The sequence below is a fragment of the Arachis ipaensis genome, chromosome B04 (genome assembly GCF_000816755.2).
Source record: "Arachis ipaensis cultivar K30076 chromosome B04, Araip1.1, whole genome shotgun sequence".
In the NCBI taxonomy this organism is placed as follows: Eukaryota; Viridiplantae; Streptophyta; class Magnoliopsida; order Fabales; family Fabaceae; genus Arachis; species Arachis ipaensis.
The window spans coordinates 120,255,435-120,269,891 of NC_029788.2; the positions used below are offsets into that span (position 1 = coordinate 120,255,435).

Genomic DNA, 14,457 nt, shown 5'->3' on the forward strand with positions numbered 1-14,457 from the left:
TTCCTTTCAAAAAATAAAGCAAGAGAAAAGAAAAGAAAAAAATGTTAAAGCATCACTGGACATTATTTTAGACGAATATATCCTAGACCATATATTCTTTCAGGTGGAATTGTCACCCCAGCAATCTCTCGGAGTAAAGCATCAGCAAAACGGCTCTAAAATTACAAAAGAAATGATAAAGATACAAAATGAACAGGGGACATGATGTAAAATTGCAAAAGGTGCATAAGTCGTATTAGGACAACATTATCTTCCTTTCTCTCTTACTCTTTCATTCCAAAATAATTGTCACCTTGAAATTCGGTGCATTAAAAAAATTTTATATATTTACTTGCAATTTATATCAAGATACATTGACTTTCGAAAGTAAAAATATTATGGAATGGAGTATTTTTCATTAATACTTAGACAAAAGTTTCTGTTGACAGGATTATCATCCCCTAGCTAGGGTCAAAAAGAAGGTTGGACGCTGACCTGTTTCGTGGTGACAATGTACACTCTCGAGCTTGCAAATTTTAATGCATCAGAAACACCAGGATAGAATCTATAGACAAACATCACGAATTAGTAGTAGTAGATCTCCTTCATGTGATATAAATATGCTAAACTAATCACAGCTCAGAAGGTTTAATTTGGTTACCTATTTGCACCGATCCAAGTAGCGAAATCCTGCTCCAACCATTCATCTCTAACCTTTCCAAAAAGATCTATCAAAGTTTCTCTATTCTCACTCCACTCTTCCATGATAACAGGCTTCAACTTGGACCAATTTTCCAATATACCCTCAACCGTGAGCCCCTCTGCAACCTTGCAAAAAAACGTAGGCATCAGTCAAAAGCAGATGCAAATTCCACTGATAAATGCTAAAGATCAGAGATAAGACATTGTACTCACTGAAGACTTCCTGATGGAAGGTATTCTGGTCTCTAACAACAATCTCACAAGTAAAACATTTTCATATCCAGTTTCTACAACCGGTCGGACCTATAACACAGACAACTATGGAAGTTCATCTTCAGAATGAAAACTGGTCTATTTATTCACCATATTCAAAGCAATGTTTTTGAAAGCTCAATATTTTTGAGTAAAATATTCACAACATCATATGCAAGTAACTAAATCTTTACAAAAAAAATTATTAAAACCGGAAAATGTTCATATTTTGAGGGAATAAAACTTGATTAACAATAAAAAAAGGCAACAAAGTTAGCGAGAAACAGTGTGTTGTTTAATTAACAATAAAACAAAGGCATAATGGTACTCTTCTAAAACAAGGAAATTTATTTGAAAGCAAAATAATTTTGTCTCTAATTCCCTTTCTATAATTTGAGGCCTCTGTTGTTATTTCCAAATCGAATAAGTTGATAAGCAGTTAACAGTTATTCAGAACCAAAACACATAACATCTAAATTATAAAGCAATTTAGCAAAAAACAAAGGCATAAACATAATAATTAACTAATTGATTAAAAAAATGCATAAGAAGTAAGTAGTGAATATGAGATTAATTACTGAATGCATCTGGTCAACAATCCAATCCTGAGTGGCCGAATCCACGCCATGAAACAAAGAAGGCCATCTCACTTTCGCAGCCTGAAAGGTATCCTAATTAATGAAAAAGTGAAAACTTGAAATGAAAAAACAAGTAAGAGAGAAAGGAGAGAGGGTACAGTACCTTGAGAGCAGAGAGAGAGAGCTCTCACCGCAGCTATCACAGAGGATTCCATCGAAGTCCAAAGCATAAAGCTCCCCCATTTCACTCTGCACTTGATAATTGATATTTTCACTGCATCGTTATTATGCTCCTTCCTCACTCTTCACAACTCACAATTCAACGCTCCGTTCCTTACGTCCCTGATGTAGCCACGTGTTTGCTAATCATTTTTATTTATTTTTTTTGTTGTATATTATTATATAATAAATATATTTATGTGTTCATTTAATGCTTGTAATAACTTTTTTATATTTAATGCATATTTCAAAACTTATCTTTGTATCAACCTTAACTATCAAATGGAATTGATTAGAAATGCGATGATTTTATGCGATAAAAATATATGATAAATTTATTATATAATTATATATCAAAGAGGATAATTTACTTTCTAATTTTCATTAAGCAATTGTTTATATAATTTAATTTGTATCACTCAAATTTTTTATCGAATTAAACATAAATAATTAATTTTAGGTATCTATAGTTTAATTAAATTCTCGATTAGCAACTTTAACTTATAAAGTTTGTAAATAGATTCAATTAGATATTGAGTAACTATTGTTATTGTTTTTTTTTTCTAGAAAAAGAAATATTCAATTGAATGTTGCACTGGTACAAAATGTATAGGAATATAAAATAAGGCGTTAATATATGTATAAAATATTAATATTGGAAGGGTAGTACTATTATTATTATTATGGTGTAAATGTGGGGTGATGGAAGCAACAAGAACTTTATAGTTTATAGAATGAGTAACACTAACAAAAGAGTAAAAGTAAAACTTTGAAAAGCCCATTCCCATTCGGCCATTCCTATTCCCTTTCACTCTCTCTCTCTCTTTATGTGACCTGTATCTTTTTTTAGCTAACTCTTTTTCTATATATATTTTGATTTAACATTATGCGGTTGCATCTTCTTCTCCAAAATGCGCGTAGATTCTCTCTTATAGCTTCCCCATCTTCTTCTCCAAGGAAATGGAAGTTTTTTTTATCATACGTCAACTTTAAGCACCGTGCGCTAAGTCCGCTACTTTGGTTTGGAAAGCAAATTGATTTAGTACGTTTAGCTTGGAACTATTAAACTTTACCCGATCACCTAAGAAAAAACCAATCTTACCTTAAAATTTATTCTCTGATATCTATATCGCCTAATCCCACAAGCGGATTCAAGCCTTTTTTAAGAGTTTCTTTAAGTAATTACACAAGAGTTTAGCTTTAATAATGAAGAATAGCATAAGGGGATGCATATCATGCATCCTACCATGCGGGGCATTGGACGTGATACGTATAGTTCACTCCAATGGTAGAATTAAGGTGTTAATATGTGTATAAAATATTGATATTGGAAGGGTACTATTATTATTATTATTATTATTATTATTGTGTAAATGTGGGGTGATGGAAGCAACAAGAACTTTATAGTTTATAGGATGAGTAACACTAACAAAAGAGTAAAAGTAAAACTTTGAAAAGCCTATTCCCATTCGGCCATTCCCTTTCCCTTTCACTCTCTCTCTCTTTCTCTTTATGTCACCCGCATCTTTTTCTAGCTAACTCTGTTTCTGTATATATTTTGGTTTAACATTATGCGGTTGCATCTTCTTCTCCAAAATGCGCGCAGATTCTCTCTTATAGCTTCCCCATCTTCTTCTCCAAGGAAATGGAGGTTTTTTTATCATACGTCAATTTTAAGCACCGTGTGCTAAGTCCGCTACTTTGGTTTGGAAAGCTAATTGATTTAGTACGTTTAGCTTGGAAATATTAAACTTTACCCGATCACCTAAGAAAAAACCAGTCTTACCTTAAAATTTTTTCTCTGATATCTACATCGCCTAATCCCACAAGCGGATTCAAGCCTTTTTTAAGAGTTTCTTTAAGTAATTACACAAGAGTTTAGCTTTAATAATGAAGAATAGCATAAGGGGATGCATATCATGCATCCTACCATGCGGGGCATTGGACGTGATACGTATAGTTCACTCTAATGGCAGAATTGAAGAGCTCACTACTCGCACCATCAAGGCTGCTGACGTCATGAGAGCTCATCCTAACCATATCCTCAAGAAATATTCTCCCTTCAACCTCCTCATCGTTCCTCCCTACGCTGACCTCCATCGTGGCAACATCTACTTCCTCGTTCCCCTCCCTCCCTCTCCCAACCAACACGCTGCAGCAGTAGATCAGCAGCTCTCCACCTCCACTCACACAAGCACCAGCAGCCTTCTTACTCTCTGGAGGCCTCACCTCGACACCATCTCAGAGAATAGAGATGAACTGATAGAAGAACGATAGAATCTGTTCTTCTTAGTTGCGCCTTTCTATATTTTTTGCCTTAGGGAACATAGTGTTCTTTTGTAATTATCTTCTGCAAGTTTGCTTATATGAGGGTGTGGCAAAAAATGATGTCTTTGTCAAGCAAATGGCAATAAGGCAAGAGACATTACAGTCAACTCTCAATGAAGGGGCCCGCAGAGGATGGTGACAAGGGAAAAAAAAGAAAAAGAAAACAAAAATGAAAATTGTTGTATGAAGATGAAAGACTATAGTTATGTTACTTATAACTAAAATTGAAATTGAAGTTGGATAAATTTCATTTTCCAAGTGTATTCTGTGATGAAATATCATTAATGTAGGCTTGGCTCATGTCCCTTGTTTTACTCATTTAAGTCATTTTCTTCCTCTATTTCTTCCAAGTCACCCTTAATGAAGTAGTCTTACTCAAGTTGTAAATATTGATTATTTAGAGGAAAAAGGAGAAAATAATCAATATAACCAAATATCACATGCAATCATGAACCAAATGGGTAGCAAAAGGAAAAACCATCTTCCAAATGATCAATCCAGACCCATGAATTGCACTCTTCTCTTCAATCTCATCTTATATGGAATGAGTTTTAAATCATTACTTATGTGAAGAAAAAAAATTACTCCAACAACTACAGAGTCTGAGAGTCACATTAAGAGTACAAAAATGAATATATGATCACAACCCAATTTTTAACAATTTGTCAACACAGAAATGGATCAGAGTAAGAAACTTCTTTCAAAACTCAAGCAATCAATGCACAAAGTTCAGTGTGGGGAGGAACGATGAGGAGGTTGGGGGAAGAATAGTTCCAGAGGACATGCTTAGGATGAGCTCTCATGACGTCAGCAGCCTTGATGGTGCGAGTGGTGATCTCTTCAACTCTGCCATTGGAGTGAACTATTCGTATCATGTCCAGTGCCCCGCATGGCAGGATGCATGATATACATCCCCTTATGCTCTTCTTTATTCTCCACATCCTTCCATTTCCTACCCACAATACACATGCTTTCTTCTTTTCTCCTTATATATATTTTTTCTCTCCCTACATTTTTTATTCTAAAACTCACTTGTATTTATCTTCCATATTTAATAAGTTGGCAAATTACATAAAGCACTAAGCAACTAAGCACAATTATGTATGAGAAATGCAGTTAAATGGAAATCACATGATGTACAACCAAAAGCTTAACCCTTCTTAGGTGAAACATCACTTTTTCTTTGTTGGATGCCATTCGTTCAATAGAGTAAACTAAAGTACCAATGTATTTTTAAAATTATTAATTTGACCCTGATACCAATTTTTTAATTTGTTTACAATTTAAATTTTTAATGAAAATTTTATTAGAGGTTTATTTTATTTATTATTATTTTTTACAAATTTTATAATACTATTTTTCTGTTTTTATTTAATTATCATTTTAATATTTTATTCGATCTTATCACGTGCATGGCACGTGCATGACACGGGTAATTACACTTGTTTGTTATTATATACAAGCATGACAAAAATTTACTATTCTTTGTCTTTTTTTTTCTTTATCATAATATTTTGGTCTGTTTTATTTAGTTGATTAAACAAGTAGATTGAAAAATGGCTTGTTTTCTAGTCAAAGTAGGATAAGTGAGATTGTACCTTGAAGAAGCACTATTGGGGCCAACATTAAGCACCATGTTAGGCCCCCGCCCCCTCCTTAATCCTATGTACATATGTACATAACACTATTACATAAAAAGTATCCTCAAGCACACGTGTCTGGATTCCATGAAAAATATTGATGCGAACTAGGTATATCCCGACACAGTCCTTTCGTTGAATAGATTATAATATATTAGATTTTTGACACATGATATAGATTAAATGAGTTATATTCTTAAAATTATTAATTTGACCCTGATACCAATTTTTTAATTTGTTTACTAATGAAAAAAAGAAGATAGCAATCAACATAATCATCAGCCACATATGTCAACTGTGAAGAGTTGGACAGTTAGAAAAATGTTTGTACCTAAAAGTTTAAAGGAAACTCGTTACTATGAAATGATCAATAATAGATTACTAATACTAATCTACACGAAAAGGAGGCGTGAGGGAGTGATCGTAATAAACTGGAACAAAGTCTGGAAAAGAATAACGCACCTCAACACCACCAATGCAAAATAGAACCACCAGAACTTCAATAAACATGGATGCCATTAATTTGTAAAGCATAAGCAAGAAACAAGAAGCGATCACAACAAAAGAAATTGCTGCCATGGTACATATTTCTAGATAACCAGAGCATTCTCAGTATTCAAATATTCATCCGAAGCATCCTGCAAGTTAAACATGACTATGTATCAACAGCTGGATTGATGCCTTTTTAAGTATGAGAAGAAAACTTTCTTCCGAAGGAGCAAAATTAGAACAAAAAATAATAACAAATATATATATATATAAAATTGGCATGAAAAGGAATCAAGTAACCTTTAATAGCTTCTCCCGCTCAACAGCAGCCTCTCTGGTTGTGGTGCATTGATACCCATAAGATGTCATATAGAAAGGCGCATCTAAGAAGAACAGTTTCTATCGTTCTTCTATCAGTTTATCTATATTCTCTGTGATGGTGTCGAGGCCTCGCCTCGAGAGAGTAAGACGGCTGCTGGTGCTTGTGCGAGTGGAGGTAGAGAGCTGCTGATGTACTGCCGCAGCGTGTTGGTTGGGAGGGGGAGGGGGAGGGGGAGGGAGGGGAACGAGCAGGTAGATGTTGCCGCGATAGAGATCAGCCTCGGGAGGAACGATAACGAGGTTGGAGGAAGAATATTTCTTGATGATATGGTTAGGATGAGCTCTCATCACGTCAGCAGCCTTGATGGTGTGAGTAGTGAGCTCTTCAATTCTGCCATTGGAGTGAACTATTCGTATCACGTCCAATGTCCCGCATGGTAGGATGCATTATATGCATCCCCTTATGCTCTTCATTATTAAAGCTATATTGGAGAAGAAGATGGGGTAAAAGTGAAAGTTTGTGTTTATGAGAAGAATATGCGGACCTATATATAGAGATGGGAATGGCCGATAGTAAGGGGATGGGAATGGCCGAATGGGAATGGGAATGCAGACGTATATATATAATATTTTATTTCAGGGCTAGTCTAAGTGCATGAGTATGGGTAACAAGAGAAAAAGGAAAAAGAAAAGGAAAAGGCTGTTGTGTCATAGAATTCTCCTTTTATTTGCACTAGTTGAATTACTTGGTAACTGTAGGGCTATTCTTAATCTGAGATGCTATGCTTCAGATATTTTTCAATGTAGTTCTTCTGTGCCTAAGGATTTGGTACTGAAATTGCCAAAATACACAGTATTTGAACGGAGTTTAATTAGAATTTAAATTATTAATTTGACCCTGATACCAATTTTTTAATTTGTTTACAATTTAAATTTTTAACGAAAATTTTATTAGAGGTTTGCTTTATTTATTATTGTTTTTTATAAATTTTATAATTCTATTTTTCTGTTTTTATTTAATTATCATTTTGATATTTTATTCGATCTTATCACGTGCATGGCACAGGTAATTACACTTGTTATTCCTCTAGTTTTTACTTTTTGATTAATTTGATCTATCAATTTTAAGGCTAATAAAATTTGTCCTTTTATTGTTATCTAAATAGAAAAGATACTAATATTTTTCCTTTCTTTTTTTTTTTCACCATGAGAGCGGTTACAGATGGTGAGAGGATGGCGGCGAAGACTCAGAAATGGTGTCGAGATGAGGCCTCCAGAGAGTAAGACGGCGGGGTCTGCTAGTGCTTGTGTGAGTGGGGATGGAGAGCTTCTGATCTGCTTCTGCAGAGTGTTGGTTGGGAGGGGGAGGCAGGGGAACGAGGAAGTAGATGTTGCCGCGACGGAGTTCAGCGTGGGGAGGAACGATGAGGAGGTTGGGGGAAGAATAGTTCCTAGAGCTCTCATGACGTCAGCAGCCTTGATGGTGCGAGTGGTGATCTCTTCAACTCTGCTATTGGAGTGAACTATTCGTATCACGTCCAGTGCCCCGCATGGCAGGATGCATGATATACATCCCCTTATGCTCTTCTTCATTCTCCACATCCTTCCATTTCCTACCCACAATACACACGCTTTCTTCTTTTCTCCTTATATATATTTTTTCTCTCCCTACATTTTTTATTCTAAAACTCACTTGCATTTATCTTCCATATTTAATAAGTTGGCAAATTACATAAAGCACTAAGCAACTAAGCACAATTATGTATGAGAAATGCAGTTAAATGGAAATCACATGATGTACAACCAAAAGCTTAACCCTTCTTAGGTGAAACATCACTTTTTCTTTGTTGGATGCCATTCGTTCAATAGAGTAAACTAAAGTACCAATGTATTCTTAAAATTATTAATTTGACCCTGATACCAATTTTTTAATTTGTTTACAAGTTAAATTTTTAAAGAAAATTTTATTAGAGGTTTACTTTATTTATTATTATTTTTTACAAATTTTATAATCCTATTTTTCTGTTTTTATTTAATTATCATTTTAATATTTTATTCGATCTTATCACGTGCATGACACGAGTAATTACACTTGTTTGTTATTATATACAAGCATGACAAAATTTTACTATTCTTTGTCTGTTTTTTTTTTCTTTATCATAATATTTTGGTCTGTTTTATTTAGTTGATTAAACAAGTGGATTGAAAAATGGCTTGTTTCTAGTCAAAGTAGGATAAGTGAGATTGTACCTTGAAGAAGCACTATTGTGGCCAACATTAAGCACCATGTTAGGCCCCGCCCCCTCCTTAATCCTATGTATATATGTACATAACACTATTACATAAAAAGTATCTTCAAGCACACGTGTCTGGATTCTATGAAAAACATTGATGCGAAAATCCCGGTATGGTCCATTCGTTGAATAGATTATAATATATTAGATTTTTGACACATGACATAGATTAAATGAGTTATATTCTTAAAATTATTAATTTGACCCTGATACCAATTTTTTAATTTGTTTACTAATGAAAAAAAGATGATAGCAATCAACATAATCATCAGCTACATATGTGAACTGTGAAGAGTTGGACAGTTAGAAAAATGTTTGTACCTAAAAGTTTAAAGGAAAATCGTTACTATGAAATGATCAATAATGGATTACTAATACTAATCTACACGAAAAGGAGGCGTGAGGGAGTGATCGTAATAAACTGGAACAAAGTTTGGAAAAGAATAACGCACCTCAACACCACCAATGCAAAATAGAACCACCAAAACTTCAATAAACCAGGATGCCATTAATTTGTAAAGCATAAGCAAGAAACAAGAAGCGATCACAACAAAAGAAATTGCTGCCATGGCACATACAGCGTGTTGGTTGGGAGGGGGAGGGGGAGGGAGGGGAACGAGCAGCTAGATGTTGCTGCGATGGAGATCAGCCTCGGGAGGAACGATGACGAGGTTGGATGAAGAATATTTCTTGATGATATGGTTAGGATGAGCTCTCATCACGTCAACAGCCTTGATGGTGCGAGCAGTGAGCTCTTCAATTCTGCCATTGGAGTGAACTATTCGTATTACGTCCAATGCCCCGCATGGTAGGATGCATTATATGCATCCCCTTATGCTCTTCATTATTAAAGCTACGTTGGAGAAGAAGATGGGGTAAAAGTGAAAGTTTGTGTTTATGAGAAGAATATGCGGACCTATATATAGAGATGGGAATGGCCGATAGTAAGGGGATGGGAATGGCCGAATGGGAATGGGAATGCAGACGTATATATATAATATTTTATTTCAGGGCTAGTCTAAATGCATGAGTATGGGTAACAAGAGAAAAAGGAAAAAGAAAAGGAAAAGGCTGCTGTGTCATAGAATTCTCCTTTTATTTGCACTAGTTGAATTACTTGGTAACTGTAGGACTATCCTTAATCTGAGATGCTATGCTTCAGATATTTTTCAATGTGAGTTCTTCTGTGCCTAAGGATTTGGTACTGAAATTGCCAAAATACACAGTATTTGAACGGAGTTTAATTACAATTTAAATTATTAATTTGACCCTGATACCAATTTTTTAATTTGTTTACAATTTAATTTTTTAACGAAAATTTTATTAGAGGTTTGCTTTATTTATTATTGTTTTTTATAAATTTTATAATTCTATTTTTCTGTTTTTATTTAATTATCATTTTGATATTTTATTCGATCTTATCACTTGCATGGCACGGGTAATTACACTTGTTATTCCTCTAGTTTTTACTTTTTGATTAATTTGATCTATCAATTTTAAGGCTAATAAAATTTGTCCTTTTATTGTTATCTAAATAGAAAAGATACTAATATTTTTCCTTTCTTTTTTTTCTCACCATGAGAGCGGTTACAGATGGTGAGAGAATGGCGGCGGAAACTCAGAAATGGTGTCGAGATGAGGCCTCCAGAGAGTAAGACGGCGGGGTCTGCTAGTGCTTGTGTGAGTGGGGATGGAGAGCTTCTGATATGCTTCTGCAGTGTATTGGTTGGGAGGGGGAGGCAGGGGAACGAGGAAGTAGATGTTGCCGCGACGGAGTTCAGCGTGGGGAGGAACGATGAGGAGGTTGGGGGAAGAATAGTTCCTGAGGACATGCTTAGGATGAGCTCTCATGACGTCAGCAGCCTTGATGGTGCGAGTGGTGATCTCTTCAACTCTGCTATTGGAGTGAACTATTCGTATCACGTCCAGTGCCCCGCATGGCAGGATGCATGATATACATCCCCTTATGCTCTTCTTCATTCTCCACATCCTTCCATTTCCTACCCACAATACACACGCTTTCTTCTTTTCTCCTTATATATATTTTTTCTCTCCCTACATTTTTTATTCTAAAACTCACTTGCATTTATCTTCCATATTTAATAAGTTGGCAAATTACATAAAGCACTAAGCAACTAAGCACAATTATGTATGAGAAATGCAGTTAAATGGAAATCACATGATGTACAACCAAAAGCTTAACCCTTCTTAGGTGAAACATCACTTTTTCTTTGTTGGATGCCATTCGTTCAATAGAGTAAACTAAAGTACCAATGTATTTTTAAAATTATTAATTTGACCCTGATACCAATTTTTTAATTTGTTTACAATTTAAATTTTTAATGAAAATTTTATTAGAGGTTTACTTTATTTATTATTATTTTTTACAAATTTTATAATCCTATTTTTCTGTTTTTATTTAATTATCATTTTAATATTTTATTCGATCTTATCACGTGCATGGCACGTGAATGACACAAGTAATTACACTTGTTTGTTATTATATACAAGCATGATAAAATTTTACTATTCTTTGTCTGTTTTTTTTTTCTTTATCATAATATTTTGGTCTGTTTTATTTAGTTGATTAAACAAGTGGATTGAAAAATGACTTGTTTCTAGACAAAGTAGGATAAGTGAGATTGTACCTTGAAGAAGCACTATTGTGGCCAACATTAAGCACCATGTTAGGCCCCCGCCCCCTCCTTAATCCTATGTACATATGTACATAACACTATTACATAAAAAGTATCTTCAAGCACACGTGTCTAGATTCCATGAAAAACATTGATGCGAACTAGGTATATCCCGGCACGGTCCATTCGTTGAATAGATTATAATATATTAGATTTTTGACACATGACATAGATTAAACGAGCTATATTCTTAAAATTATTAATTTGACCCTGATACCAATTTTTTAATTTGTTTACTAATGAAAAAAAGAAGATAGCAATCAACATAATCATCAGCCACATATGTGAACTGTGAAGAGTTGGACAGTTAGAAAAATGTTTGTACCTAAAAGTTTAAAGTTTAAAGGTTACTATGAAATGATCAATAATGTATTACTAATACTAATCTACACGAAAAGGAGGCGTGAGGGAGTGATCGTAATAAACTGGAACAAAGTCTGGAAAAGAATAACGCACCTCAACACCACCAATGCAAAATAGAACCACCAGAACTTCAATAAACCAGGATGCCATTAATTTGTAAAGCATAAGCAAGAAACAAGAAGCGATCACAACAAAAGAAATTGCTGCCATGGCACATATTTCTAGATAACCAGAGCATTCTCAGTATTCAAATATTCATCCGAAGCATCCTGCAAGTTAAACATGACTATGTATCAATAGCTGGATTGATGTCTTTTTAAGTATGAGAAGAAAACTTTCTTCCGAAGGAGCAAAATTAGAACAAAAAATAATAGCATATTATATATATATATATATATATATATAATTGGCATGAAAAGGAACCAAGTAACCTTTAATAGCTTCTCCCGCTCAACAGCAGCCTCTCTGGTTGTGGTGCATTGATANAGTAACCTTTAATAGCTTCTCCCGCTCAACAGCAGCCTCTCTGGTTGTGGTGCATTGATACCCAGAAGATGTCATATAGAAGATGTCATATAGAAAGGCGCAACTAAGAAGAACAGTTTCTATCGTTCTTCTATCAGTTCATCTATATTCCCTGTGATGGTGCCGAGGCCTCGCCTCGAGAGAGTAAGACGGCTGCTGGTGCTTGTGTGAGTGGAGGTAGAGAGCTGCTGATGTACTGCCGCAGCGTGTTGGTTGGGAGGGGGAGGGGGAGGGAGGGGAACGAGCACGTAGATGTTGTCGCGATGGAGATCAGCCTTGGGAGGAACGATGACGAGGTTGGATGAAGAATATTTCTTGATGATATGGTTAGGATGAGCTCTCATCACGTCAGCAGCCTTGATGGTGCGAGCAGTGAGCTCTTCAATTCTGCCATTGGAGTGAACTATTTGTATCACGTCCAATGCCCCGCATGGTAGGATGCATTATATGCATCCCCTTATGCTCTTCATTATTAAAGCTACGTTGGAGAAGAAGATGGGGTAAAAGTGAAAGTTTGTGTTTATGAGAAGAATATGCGGACCTATATATAGAGATGGGAATGGCCGATAGTAAGGGGATGGGAATGGCCGAATGGGAATGAGAATGCAGACGTATATATATAATATTTTATTTCAGGGCTAGTCTAAGTGCATGAGTATGGGTAACAAGAGAAAAAGGAAAAAGAAAAGGAAAAGGTTGTTGTGTCATAGAATTCTCCTTTTATTTGCACTAGTTGAATTACTTGGTAACTGTAGGGCTATCTCTAATCTGAGATGCTATACTTCAGATATTTTTCAATGTGAGTTCTTCTGTGCCTAAGGATTTGGTACTGAAATTGCCAAAATACACAGTATTTGAACGAAGTTTAATTACAATTTAAATTATTAATTTGACCCTGATACTAATTTTTTAATTTGTTTACAATTTAAATTTTTAACGAAAATTTTATTAGAGGTTTGCTTTATTTATTATTGTTTTTTATAAATTTTATAATTCTATTTTTCTGTTTTTATTTAATTAACATTTTGATATTTTATTCGATCTTATCACGTGCATGGCACGGGTAATTACACTTGTTATTCCTCTAGTTTTTTCTTTTTGATTAATTTGATCTATCAATTTTAAGGCTAATAAAATTTGTCCTTTTATTGTTATCTAAATAGAAAAGATACTAATATTTTTCCTTTCTTTTTTTTTTCGCCATGCGAGCGGTGACAAATGGTGAGAGGATGGCGGCGGAGACTCAGAAATGGTGTCGAGATGAGGCCTCCAGAGAGTAAGACGGCGGGGTCTGCTAGTGCTTGTGTGAGTGGGGATGGAGAGATTCTGATCTGCTTCTGCAGTGTGTTGGTTGGGAGGGGGAGGCAGGGGAACGAGGAAGTAGATGTTGCCGCGACGGAGTTCAGTGTGGGGAGGAACGATGAGGAGGTTGGGGGAAGAATAGTTCCTGAGGACATGCTTAGGATAGCTCTCATGACGTCAGCAGCCTTGATGGTGCGAGTGGTGATCTCTTCAACTCTGCTGTTAGAGTGAACTATTCGTATCACGTCCAGTGCCCCGCATGGCAGGATGCATGATATACATCCCCTTATGCTCTTCTTCATTCTCCACATCTTTCCATTTCTTACCCACAATACACACGCTTTCTTCTTTTCTCCTTATATATATTTTTTCTCTCCCTACATTTTTTATTCTAAAACTCACTTGCATTTATCTTCCATATTTAATAAGTTGGCAAATTACATAAAGCACTAAGCAACTAAGCGCAATTATGTATGAGAAATGCAGTTAAATGGAAATCACATGATGTACAACCAAAAGCTTAACCCTTCTTAGGTGAAACATCACTTTTTCTTTGTTGGATGCCATTCGTTCAATAGAGTAAACTAAAGTACCAATGTATTCTTAAAATTATTAATTTGACTCTGATACCAATTTTTTAATTTGTTTACAATTTAAATTTTTAATGAAAATTTTATTAGAGGTTTACTTTGTAAGACCCGGTTAATTAACGGCTAATTAACCCATAAATGAGAATTTATTCTAGAAAGCCAAAAATGTTATTTTTATG

At 35.0% G+C, this 14,457-nt stretch overlaps 2 protein-coding genes and 1 long non-coding RNA gene across 5 annotated transcripts; 2 read left to right on the forward strand and 1 right to left on the reverse strand.

Annotated features, from left to right (window-relative positions):
- LOC107638079 lies at positions 7–1,832 on the reverse strand. 3 transcript variants are annotated; one of them, XR_002361835.1, is made up of 6 exons: positions 1,675–1,828; positions 1,512–1,592; positions 895–999; positions 641–807; positions 475–544; positions 7–155 (listed from the first exon to the last, which is right to left on the reverse strand). XR_002361835.1 is itself a non-coding variant. In XM_016341253.2 (6 exons), the coding sequence occupies exons 1-6, from the start codon at positions 1,752–1,754 to the stop codon at positions 63–65; spliced, it is 579 nt and encodes a 192-aa protein (XP_016196739.1). In that variant the 5' UTR covers positions 1,755–1,832; the 3' UTR covers positions 7–62. The 3 variants fall into 3 exon arrangements, 1 of the variants encoding a protein (XP_016196739.1); XM_016341253.2 differs by having other exon boundaries at positions 895–984; positions 1,512–1,597; positions 1,682–1,832; XR_001619728.2 differs by having other exon boundaries at positions 119–544.
- LOC107637154 lies at positions 3,621–4,007 on the forward strand. The gene has a single exon (XM_016340598.1). The coding sequence runs from the start codon at positions 3,621–3,623 to the stop codon at positions 4,005–4,007; it is 387 nt and encodes a 128-aa protein (XP_016196084.1).
- On the forward strand, positions 4,868–8,270 carry LOC110271281. Its single transcript, XR_002361837.1, has 3 exons — positions 4,868–4,889; positions 6,550–6,551; positions 8,066–8,270. It is a non-coding gene; the product is annotated as an uncharacterized LOC110271281 (long non-coding RNA).